Raw genomic sequence first — 12,530 nt, forward strand, 5'->3', positions numbered from 1 at the left:
TGTGAGAGGTATAATATTGCTAGCAGAGCAGAAAAAGTTGGTGTCTGTGCAATACAAGGCACATCAGACAGGACAGAAGTGGAACAGGACCTTGTCACCTGTTGTAGCATTTACTGGTGTGTGTTGGAAGATCCAGGATCAGCCCTTCCTCAAGGGAAGGAGGAAGGACCAGCCCAGGAAAAGGCAGTGGGACTGGTGTGTCTCTCTCTAAACTGTCCCATCACTCCTGGTCGGCAAACTCTCCTCCTCTTGCTAGTTAATATTAGTATTCCGTTTGTGGAATGGGCGATGCAATTAACACAAAGGTACAGTCATTCATTCTGACTGGAGGACTCCTGGGATCAGATGTACTGGGGATAGGAAGCGGAGGCTTTCTGCTGGGAAAGAATGTCACAGCACAGCGGACACAGAAATGAAAAGCTATTAATAATGATCCCGGAACTTCACTTCCATCAGCTGTTTATTTAAAGGTGCTCCATATTCAAAGCCTCCTGATTTATGTGGGCAATAACACTCACAGTCCTGGGATCACTTTTTTAAGCAAGGCTAATGGGGTGAAACCATCATACTGCGACAGTAGAAATCAAGCTGGGAAAATGATACTGGAGAGAAAAATAAACTATTGCCTAGATAATCCCTGAGCTACGCTGGGCTAGGAGCTGGTGTGAGCTCTCTGCTCTTCCAGCATTTATTAAGGCTTTGACTTCCTTTTTTTTGACTTGGTCTTTGTGAACAGAATTTAGTGGGCATGGAAGGATATAAAAATTTGATCCTACCAGACAGGATGCTAAAATGCTTCTTTGTTTGCATGCAAGTGACCTGGGACAGGTGATCTCTCTGTCCCTGTCTCCAGAGCTCCCATGCTGACTTGGTCCATTCCCAAAGGACTGGTTCGACTGGGGAAAGGAGCCCGTGCTCTCTGCTGTGTGGGTTTTGCCTGCACAGGAGTGCCTGTGGGGAGAGAAGTAGGATGTTCTGGGCTGTGGCACAGAGGGGACAAAGGGCTGTGCTGCTTTGGGGGTGTCTGGTTTCCATGGGTGTCCTCTTTATGGGGCTGTTTGCCCTGGCAGGGAGGGCTTCTTGGTGGGGCCCACGTTGGGCCATTGGCCTGGCATGTGAATTTGGCAGAAACTCATAGTGGTTACCTTGTTCTGAAGTTAAACCACGACAGGAGGTTGGGCTCAAAGTGCAGGAAGGGCTCAGGGCAGGAGGAGTGTGAGTGTGGTGCCGGTTTCTTCTGACTGCATGTGAGCCCTTGCGGGGCAGGAGCTGGTTTCAGCAGCTCCCTCTGGACATGGGGCAGTGTGCAGGAGTGCCAGATGCTGGCCATCAGAGGATATGTGGCTTGTGGTGTCTGCAGGGCAGTGAGCAGCTTTCGGCAAAGCCTGGATGTTTTTCCCGGGGAGGTGAAATAGCCCTGAGGCTGCCGAGCTGCGGGTTGAGTTGCTCTGGGCAGCGACTGACTCCTGGGACATGACTCTGAGCACTGTTCATTGTCAGGAGCTGGTAGTGGTGATGTGATTAGTAGAATGAAGCAAATGATTCCAAATAAATAATGCATCACTCATTAATGGTTGAATGCAAAATTTAGCCTGTTGCTGTTGTCTGGAAGATGCTTACAAGGAGGTCAGTCTTTTAGTCTGGAGAAGGCAGTTATCTGCAGCTCGTGGGCAAACGCTGTGCTCTGAGGGATTCCTGGCACATCTGCTCCAGTGTGTACGTCCCTGGCCCAGCAAGAGGCTCTGGTCCCTCTTGGTTGTTCTTTGTGAGGGGGAGGTGGGCTTTGCTTTGAATGAGTGTCTGCCAGGTGACCACCCAGAGCCTCCCGTGGGGCTGCATTTCTCTGGTGCTTGTTCTCAAGAGCGCTGCTCACTGCTGACCTGCTTCTGCTCAACGTGCAGCCTCAGGGACCCAGGAAGGGACATAGCAGAGCTCTGATCATCTGGGCAACCTCTCTCCTTGCTGTGCTCCTCTTGGAGATGCTGCCTTTCAAACAGACTTGGCCAAAATGTACTGCCTGTGTTGGAGACTCAGCTGCCAGAGATTTCTGCCAGCTGTGGTGGAGTGTTCTGCACAGTGCTGCATCTTAGCAAAGCATATTTGCTTCCTCTTTGGGGGATGAGGCTGTGCAACATTGTGCTTCGGGGTTCCTAAATTCCTGTGGTACCCAGATTCCTTCTTTTCTTCCTGGTGCTTAGGAATTCCTGGAGAGCAGGAAGGTTTGGAGCATCTTCTTCCAAACCAGAAAAGCCTGTCTGTAGGCAGGGCAGTGTTGGATTTCAGCAGGATGTTGCAGAAATAATTTTCTTACCTATTACACTATCTTGTTTCTAATTTTTATTTAATGAGCTCCTCTGAAAAAAAAAAAAAAATCGTTGTAACAGTTTTCTTAAGTGTGAGAGATCAGGCTGAAATTGGCATTAAGGAGACTAATTACACTCATTCTTCCACCTTTCTAACAGCTGTTTATTGCTGCAGGCTTGTCCTGCGGTGCTGAGGAAGCCACTTAGCTTGGACCAAAAGCACCCAAAGAGGTATCTGCAGCAGAAAGTTGGTACAAGCTTCTAACCCAGGCTGTGCACAACCAGATCATCTTCTTACACTGCAGAAAAGTACTGTGAAAACTGCAGGTGCAACCGCCCAGGTCTTGTCCTGGTTTTTTGCTGCTCTCTTGTCCTCCCTCACAACCTCTCAGCTTCATTGTGGAGGATCCTCTGGGGGCCTGGTCTTAGTCTCAAAATGACAGTGTGCTGCCAGGGGAAGGGACTTCCTCAGTCTCATGTGTTCTGAAAAGAGGGGTTGCAGATCTCCTGTCATGAAGACTGAGGGATTTCCAAGGACAAAATTGCTAAGAGGATTAAGATGTATAGGGAAGAAGAGTGAGCAGCAGCAAGAGACCTTCCTGAAAGTGATGTGTGCTGCCATAGTATTTATTTCACCAGAGGACTGAGTATGAACGTGACCTTGAACCTTGAGAAGCAAATTGAAGGAGGTTTCTTTGAACCTTTCTGACTCACTATAATACCCACTTGTTATTCTATGTAGGAATTTGGGGAATCTTTCACAAGAGGTAGAAAGTTGCAGACAGAGCTATGAACATCTTCAATTTTCCATTTAATCACACAATATTGAATGATAAATAATTCATGCATCTGCCAAACATTGGCTTAAAAGAACCCAATTCCCTCCACATTTGTCAAAGTGGAAGAATTCCATTTTGTGCTTTTTTATTTTACTTTGTCCTTTAATTCCTAGACAAATGGCCCATTGCCTGGGCCATCAGCTTTGATTCCACCTGTCCCATTTTGGGCTCACGCCTTTCCTTTCTTGTCACTTTTGCTGGTGTTCAGGGCCCAAAGAAGTGGCAGCAGGAGGCAAGGAGAGGAGTGATGGTGGTCCCTGGGTGTCCTGGGACTGTGCCACACGTGCAGCTCTGGCAGTGGAGGCTTGTGAGGGTTCTCTGCCCCACTGCACGAGAGCACTTCTAGCTCCTCAGGATGTGCTGGAGCATAAAAGATGCAGCTCTTTTGGGAATGCACCTTCTGACTCTGTACAGGGTGTTTGTAAGGGAATGACTTTCAGATGCAGCTCTCTCTCCAGATCCTAAAATTAATTACTTGCTCTGAGCTCTGGTGCTCTCTCACCACAGCAGGAGGAGCTCTGTCCATCCCAGAAGTTGTGACAGAGATGCTATGATGCCTGCTTCCACCTCCTCCCCGAGATTGTTTTCAAAGATGAATTAAAAGTATTGTATTCACGTAGACAAGGCATGAAAATTCCATATTTGGAGAAGAATTGCTGCAGAGCGAGACCGTTATGGCTGTAAAAACCTCTTCCCTAGGGCAAATGTTGAGATTTTCTTTGCAATTAAAATTTCTTTGAAACTTGGACTAGAGAAGATTTGGAGGAAAAAAAAAAAACCTCCTAAACTTTGAAAATACTTCTTTCCAAACAATGCTTGGGTAAGAGCTTTAACAAATACTGTTCCTCCCAGTGTGTCTGATAGTAGAAGGTTACTGAACATGAGAAGTCAAAAGGTTGTGAATAGCTCCTTCTCTGGCAGTTGCCTCATTCTTCTATTATAATTTCTCAAGGCAGCATCAAAGGGGACAATAATTAAACTTAAAGCAACTTAAAAAGAAGGGAGAATAGAAATGTTTAGTCATACAGACCTGAGCATTGTGTAGGTACACATTCCTCTGCAAAAAGAACTTTTCTCGACTGTGTGCAAGTTTATCTGAGAAGAAAGGCAGATGAAGGAGTTCCTTGCTGGGAGAATAGTTCCAAGGAAGCAGAAGGAGAAAATCCAGAGTTTTACTTCAAGAATAAGCATGACTAAACTTTTACTACAGGTTAAGGGTTTTCTGCCCTGTTGTCAAAGCTGAGGCTAGGGTGACATCAGTGAGAGAACTTGATTTTATCATTGTCTGTCTGTCTTCTGTGCACTGTACCAGGGCTGAAGACTTGCTGAAAGGGCAGATTGCTACCAAACATTGCCTTGCATGGTCTGGGCCTGCACTTGGGATATGCTCATCTGGTAACTGGTTACATGGCCCTTTCACTGTGTAAGTAAAGATAAAAGTAATTTGAGTATCTTATTTCAAAAGCCTCTATAATTTTGAATCCTTTGGCCACTGATTTCCAGCATTTGTACACACTGTGATGCTATATGCTGTCCAGGTTAATATCTCTAGCCATCTCTCACTTGATTGGCAATATTTGTTGGTGTTCTGGAAAGGACACTGAGTTAGAACCTGTCTTCTGCAGGATCCATTTCAGTAGAGGGTGCAACGAGGGTTCCAGAGTTTGCAGTGGCAGAAACCTGTCTAGCTTACAGTTCTCTGTGGCACCAGTATTCTGGTGCTTTGTCCAGCTTTATGTGAACATTGAGACTTAAATGCCACTGATGGGATCTGCAGTGGAATGGGAACTTGCAGTGCAGTGGCTATGATCATCAACTCTCTTGATGTGAGTGGGCATCCCACACCTTTTTTCTCAGCAGTACTGCCATCCCTTACAGAATTAGTGATGTGTGTTCATGTATTCCAGCCAGGGACACTGGTTTGTAGAGGCTGCAGCCATGCAGAGCAAGTTGGAGCTGCAGCCAGGTTGTGTTCTTGGTCCCTGGTGTTTTAAAACCTCAGAGTACTCCCTGTGGGGCAGAGGGCTCAGTGCCCTGGCCGTTCCATTGTCCAGCCCAAGGGGGTAATCCCGGGGTGCCTCTTGAATGCTAGAGAGGAGCTGTGGGAAGTTGTGGGGATAGGGGTGGGTGCTTGGCCAAGGTGCAATGGTCCAGGCTTGGTGTGGTACTGACGTACGTTGTCAAGAGAGCGCGTGTGGGATGTTGGAAGCTTGATTGTGAAACACCTGCCTGGCCTGGAGTTGACAGTATTTTATGTCTGGCAAGACTGCCTCATCTCTCATCTCTAGATTTTGAGGAGAAGTTTATAAAAGAAAAATAAAGGTATCTTTGCCTCATCTTGTCTTACAATATCCAGTAAAGAAAGTGAGCTCCAGAGAGCCTGAGTTCATGTCTTAGCCCTAGGCCTGGAGATTATGAACCATCTTAAAGCTTTGCAGCAGCCTTGCCATGCTTGTATTACCTCCATACAACAGATCTGGGGAGTGTGCTCTATCCAGCCAGCCTGTTCCTTTTCCCAGGAAGGGGAGCATTAAGCAGATTTGAATCCTGTTTAACAGGAGGAGACGTGGTCACAGCCCCCGTGCTGCACTGTGGGCAGCGCTGGGGAAGAATTGCTGTTGGAGTAATTGCAGGCTTTTTCCTGCCCCATCTCCCAGCAAGGGCTGTCTGAGGCTGGGCTGCTGTGCTGCCCACGCTCTTGGATTTGAGGCAGGTGGGGTCCCCATGGAGGCAGACTGAGCTGGCGCTCATTTGATCCCCAGAGCTGCTCTTGTGCTTGCACGTGGCTTCAGCTGTTCCCTTAAGGTGACACAGCTGACATGTGTGGATGGTGCTGGAGCCAGTGCACACCCTCCGAGCTCTCAGGTAAAAGCACAGTGGGGTCAGGAAGGGCTGGGCAGAGAATGGAGGGGGCTGGTTAGCGCAGGAGGTTGGCCCCACTCTTTAGAAAGGGTCTCCAGATAGGTTTGCATGTTTTGGGAACAAGCTGGTGTGAAACTTGTGCACTTCTTGCTGCTCTAACTCATTCTGCAGGCAGCTAATCCAGCAGCAAGAGGACCATGGGCGTCGGGACTGAGCTGTTGTCTCTGATCAGCAACCCTCCTACTGCAGCCTTCATTTCCTTGTGTCCTCTGGGGTGTGGAAGGGCCATGGAAAAGCAGAAGAAAGCCCAAGCTTTAAGAAGTTCCTGTCTTGTGCTTGGTATTCATGATGTGGCTCTCCATTCTAGAGGGTGGCACAAGCAGTGCCTTGCTCTTGCCTTGATCCTCAGCAGCTTTTGTAGCATCCTTGTGGCTGTTCTGAACAGCTGGAGCAGTCCTGATGCTCGTGCTGGTAGCTGGTACCACTCTGCTGGGAGGAGTGAGGAGCCAAACAGGACATCCAAGCTCATGTTTGCTGAGGCTGCAGGCTAGGGTTGAGGAGAGAGGGCTCTCTTTCCCCTCCTTTGCATCTTCTGGTACCTGGTGGGCAGTTCTATATTTTCTATGAATTATTAGGGCTTGTCTCAGAGGAACAGTACTGGTGTGCCAACCCTTCCAGAAGAGCTATGTGCATGGGAGCACTGCATGAGCTCCCAGGGATGCTCCCTGGCCTCTGGGTGGGACAGTCCTCCCTGGGCTCCTCTGCCTTGGCCCCGCCGTGTTGGGTGGTGATGTAGGACTGTGGTGTACTGGGCAGTGCTATCCTGGTGTGCTATTGCCTGCCCATGTCTTCCCCCTCCCCCTGCCCACTTTCTCCTGCATCAGCCTGCATTTGTAAGATGAAATAAATATTGACATGGACGGGATGCTATTCAATTTGTCCTGATCACTGGGCTGCGGTGAGTTCTGACAGAGCACAGTGTAAAACATAAGCTCAGGATGTAATTTCTACTGTCAACATGATGTACAGTATAGCTGTGCCAAATGCACACCAACAAACTGCACGAGCTCTTGAGGGGAGGGGGGAATTTTGCTGATAATTGGGAAGTGGGAATGGCAGAGCAGCAGGAGAGGGGACATCACCCTGAGCCTGGGACGCTGTGAGGGTCTGGTGCTTCACCCTCAGCATGGAAACCTGCTTGGTGTGGTGAGTGCTGGGCATGCTGCCATGTGGGTGCATGTGTGCTGCTGTGGGCTGGGCTGGCTGCAGCAGCAGCTCCCACTGGTTATTTATGGCCCTGCTGCTCACGTGAGGCAGAGAGAAGTGGCACTTCCAGCCGTTGGTGAAAGGTTTTTAATAACACAGGGAAATAAATATTGTGCTAGTCCTGGTTCCTGTGGATGGGACCTTCTGGGGTGCCTTGATTCCTGCTGCTGCAAGGGCATGAGCAGGACTTGGGGCTCTTGGATTTGCAGCCTCTGGAAGAGGTCTGTGATGTGACAGCTGGAAAGAAGGGTGTGCACACTGAGGAGAGACATGACCCTGAAGCCGTCACAGAAGAGATGCAGGCTGAGAATTTGTCACTGGAGAAGAAGAATCTGGTTTGTGGTAATGAGCCTGGCTACAGAGGTGTCTCTGGGTCAGCGTTTTGTGGTGCAGGTGACTGGAGGTCACCACAGGTTGTGTGTTGGGTTTTGATGTCTGGGACCTGGCTGAGGCAACTCGGGTTACAGCACCTGCATTGCTGCCCACAGGGAGAGCACGCAAACAGCTCAGGTGAGAGTAGCTGAACTTGGGACACGTGAGACAGTCACCAGCAAACCGCATGAGTTCAGATGAGAAATCTGGTTAATATAAAAAACAGCATAATAGCTGAGACTCTATACATAAGGTTGTGTTTCCCACAGCAACGCAGCCCAGCCCATGGGTGCTCAGCAGGACTCTCCTCTCCGTGGCAGAATCTGCTCTGTGGAGTGCTCAGATGCAACAGGGCTGAACAAGTTGCCTTGGGAACTGTGGGCCAGCTTGTCTGCCAGCCAGGGAGCTGCTCTGCTCAAGTGGAGCTCGCCCACTGCAGCATCTTCTGCCCTCACTTCCTCTTTCCTGCCTTGCTTTAGTGTGTGCATTTAAACTGTTATTTTTACTGGTTTATTGATACTGTTTGGGATTGTGCTGCTTCCATTTATGTGCTGTAACTGGTCAGGCTGACAGAGAAGGCCCAGTGTCCATTTCTGAACAAGGAGCAGTGCCATTCCTGTGTGCACAGGGCTGTCTACAGTGTGTGGCTGGGGTAGTTGTGTTGTGGAGGAAATCAGATGCCACTAAGGTGTGAAATGGTGTGATGAGGGGAATGAAGGTGGCTCCTACTGCTGTCATGGAGCCAGTGTTGGTGCTTTCTGTTAGCTGTGTGCTCTGAGTGCTATGTACTGGAGGCAGTGGGAATGTGCTGCTTTCATGTGCCAGCTCAGTTGGAGACCCTGGATGCTGACGTTGGTTGTGGTGCCAGGACTTGCTCCATTGGACTGGCTTTCTTTCAGCCTCCCCATGTGTTCAGAAGGCCTTCAGTGTTGCAGAACTGCTCCCTGGCACTGGCATTGCTGCCTTGTCAGGCTTCTGGCAGGACTTTATAAATGGATCTGCTCCTGGATGGCAAGGAGAGGATGCTGGGTGGGCAGAGTGGGAGACTTCAGCAGGTGGTGACTGCTTCTCCCCAAGGCTCTGCTGACACAGTTGTCCTGAGAACACATGCAGATGGATTCTTTTTAAAATTATCTTTCTCGCAGTTGAGTTCACAAGCTACAACTCATTTGTACTCAGACTTTGGATACAACCGGAGGTGTTGCCTGCAGAAGTGCTGCAGAGTGGCAGGGCAGAGATGCTGGATAGGGTGTTCTTCCCACACTTACTGTTTGCCCTTGGTGCTGACCTGGAACTCTTGCTCTGGCACAGCTTGTGCTGTTCAGTTTATTGACATATCTCACTGTGTGGGTAACCTACTCCAAAATAACCACAGATCTCCTAGGTATGACAATTTCGAGAGGTGCTGTTTGTGACAGTGGTGCACAATGCCTTGTTGTATTTATCTTCTCTATACCCACCTAAGCGTGATAAAGCACGTTTGCTTATGTGCTGTTCTTGTGAGTGTCTTGCTCTGGAGCCTGGTGTGGGTCAGGCAGCCTCGGCGCTGTTGGGCCAGAGCAGGGACCCTGATCTCTGCATTTGATCCATGAAGTTCCTTTACCCTATGCATGGGAGGAGATGGCTCGGTCTGTCACCCACCTCCAGGTCATCTTGCTCCCCTAAGTCTCCGGTGTTAAATACTCTGGTGTTTGATAGGGATCCTCACCAGCAGTGCAGCTGCCCTTTGGGAGCAGGGAGAGGAAGCACTTCTCTCTCTCTGTGGGGAGGTCTGGCTGCAAGACCCAGTCGTGGCATTGCCAACAACCTCACCTGGCTGGCGTGGAAATGTCTTCATAATAAATGGGCTGGCAGGGAGGAGGGGTGGGGAGGAATGTTAGTGCTTCTGTACCATGGCTGCTAACATGAAAATACACTGGAGACCCTGTTTTCCTTGGAGCATGAAGCACACAGGGCTGGCACATGTGACAGCTGATGTGCATGTGTGAGTGGAATATAGTGTGTGTGCACGGGGAGGAAATGTGTGTGCACATAAATGAGGCACAAATAGACAAAAGAGGCCAGTGTGTGTGAGTGATCTTAGCTGGGGGGGGGGGGGGATGTGCGTGAGCCCTTTTGGTGAATAGATTTGGGCACGTTGTGTGACACACAACTTGTGAACCATGAGCAGACAGCGTGGAATGATGCCTTGTGGTTCTCAGGGAAGAGTTTGTCCAGACAAGTGAATGCAGAAATGAAAGAGTGCAGCAGACATTCCCTTTTTGGGAAACAGCCCCATTGGTGGAGTCACACAGGGGAATGGCAAGTGAGGGAAAGAGTGGGAGAAATATGTGGGAGCTATCCCTCCTCTGAAGAGCTGGGACTGTTTAGGTTCACGCAGGGGTTTGTGTAAAGCATGGTCCAGATCCCTTTCTATGGGGAGTAGATGGACATCTAGTCCAGGATCATTTCCCTTTCCACTCACCCTCTTTCTGCCTCCTATTTAGAGTAGCAGCTGACAGGAGATGAATTCTGCAGACTGGTGCATGTTTCATGAGTAGATCAGGCTGTGGCTGGTATTGCAGAGCGCTGATGGAAGCTCAGGGCGTTGGTGCAGGGAGAGCTGGATGCTGCATCCCCATCTCCTGATCAGGCCTCTTCTCCCCAGGTGCTCACTGGATGCAATGTACCCTTGGCTAAAGGTCTCACGTCTCAGCCCTTAGTGCCTTGAGGGTGGCTTGAAGCTTACAACAGAGCCCTTTTTCAAACTGTTACCTTTAGAGTCAGCCAGGTGGGGAATTCTTGAACAGATGCTCTTCTCCTGCTTGTGGCTGCAGAGGTGAGATGACAGAAAGGTTCTGCAGGGAAGGTTTGCAGGAGTGTCTGGACAGGCTGCACCACCCAGGGGCTGGCATCCCCCAGCATGAGCTTTGTCTGCCTGTGCAGGACTGCTGTGGTCTGGTTCTGCACAGGCACTGGCAGCTGTGCAATGCTAGGAGTGCTGCTACACATCTCCTAACAGTGTGGGCACCAATGACACCTCCTGGCACAGACATCACTCCTCTCAGCAGCCAGGACCATGTGGTGAGGGGGTGCCCTTGTCAGCAGGGTCCTTGGTCTCAGAGTCCCTGCTGGAGCAGATGTTTGCAGTGCTGAGAGCTCTGCAGCCCTCCCTATTGTGTTCCTGCTCTGGCAGGACCTGCAGGACTTGGTCCTGCTGTGGAGCACCCGGGGCAGGGCAGGGTGGGAGACACTGACCAAGGCTGCAGGAGCAGCACAGGGGGGACACTGGGCCCTGTTTTCACACCAGCTCTGACACCTTGGCCTTTTCCAGGCTCCTGGAGATGCTGCTGACTGCCCCGCACCTCCCTGCATGAACCAGCAGAGAATGGAAGTGACTGGAATCATCTGGGCAAAAGACCCTTCACCAGACACTGGGATGTCGTCCTCCTCAAGATGGGAGTTACAAATGGCCTTGTGAACTGCACATGAGGCCCGGGCACCTGCACTGCCAGACCCCTCGCACAGTAGTCCAAGGCTGCCACAGGACAGGCAGACGTTGGCCACAGCAGCTCATCCTTTTAAGTCCTCCGTGAAAACATTAGTGGAAAAGCTCTCCTCCTCCTGTGAATGCCAGCGGTGGGTGCCAGTGCCCCGTGTGCCGCTGCGGCGTTCCCTGCCCACCGGTGGGGTGGGAAGCAGGCTGTGCATCACCCCCTTCCCCAGCCAGACCGGCAGCAGCCGAGCACAGAGCCCTGCAGCTCTGTCCCTGGGGACAAATGCCAGCTGCCATACTCTTCTCTGGAGACCCAGGAGCTGCCTGCAAGGCACCAGCACTGACTGCTCCTACGCCAGAATTGGGCAGTCCGGGACACCTCTTGTCACAGATGTGACTTGCGCTGGGACAGGAGTGCTCTGGCTGCAGGGCACGGCATGCAGCAGGGACGGGGATGCTCTGCATTGACCGGGCAGCCGCACACTGCTAGTGTGGACTTTCCTCCTGCTCTTCCCTAAAGGATGCTGGCTGCCTGTCCAAAAGCTCCTGCTCATGCAGCCTTCTAGAGTGCCATGGCGAAGGGTCTGCAGGGCTTCTCGTGGACCATGCTGCTGCTCTTCTGCACCATCCAGGAGCTGGGGTCCTGGGCCATGCACACGGCGGTGGAGGGCCCTGGCCTAGGGGAGCCCGGGGACCCTGCACTGCTGGCCGGAGGGCGAGTGAAGCGTGGCTGGGTCTGGAATCAGTTCTTTGTGGTGGAGGAGTACACGGGCACAGAGCCGCTGTATGTGGGGAAGGTAAGCTGACCTGATGTCTTCATGGGGCTGACAGAGTGGACATGCTGGCAATGCTGAGCAGAGAGAGGGCCCACATGAAGGTTGTTCATGGCTAGAGAAATACTCTGTGGACTGCGATTAGGTTAATGTGCTCCCAAAGATGAGGACAGCACGCACCGAGATTTACATCTGTGTTCTCACAGTCGTGTACTGGGTTCTTGTGATGTCTGGTGGTGGGTGCAAGAAGCCCTGTCTCTGTGGGAGCTGCTGGCAGGTGACGGTGGGCAGGACTGGGTCTGTAGGTGGGACCTCACCACACTTCCCTGGTGTGTGACCTCCTGGGAAGGCTGGACATGGACCTCTGCTCCACTCCTGGTGTCCTGAGCCTGAAGGAGCATTTCACCTTGGGGTTGCTGGGCTTTATCCTTTTCTGGGAGCTTTGGAGAAGCAGCTGCCCCCTGTGTCAGGAAGATGTGTTGTTTGTATATGGGTGAAGGCAGTGCTAGCTGTTGGGACCAGTCAGAGGAACACACTACAATCCAGCTAGAGCTGGAGGCATGGGCTCACCCTGAAGGAAAGTGCCCAAGAGCTTGTACAGCAGGGCTGTCTGATGGCCTCAGCCGTCTGGGCGTGAGTC

General features: G+C 51.0%; 1 protein-coding gene across 1 annotated transcript in view; it reads left to right on the forward strand.

The window, feature by feature from the left end:
* The window catches only part of CDH22 (cadherin 22), a 76,715-nt gene that overhangs the window by 12,977 nt on the left and 51,208 nt on the right, over window positions 1-12,530 (forward strand). The window contains exon 2 of the mRNA XM_048321763.1: window positions 10,956-11,914. Within this exon, the coding sequence (XP_048177720.1) occupies window positions 11,690-11,914 (225 nt within the window). The 5' untranslated portion in view covers window positions 10,956-11,689. The remainder of the gene's footprint in view (window positions 1-10,955; window positions 11,915-12,530) is intronic.

This window comes from Corvus hawaiiensis, chromosome 17, assembly GCF_020740725.1.
Source record: "Corvus hawaiiensis isolate bCorHaw1 chromosome 17, bCorHaw1.pri.cur, whole genome shotgun sequence".
In the NCBI taxonomy this organism is placed as follows: Eukaryota; Metazoa; Chordata; class Aves; order Passeriformes; family Corvidae; genus Corvus; species Corvus hawaiiensis.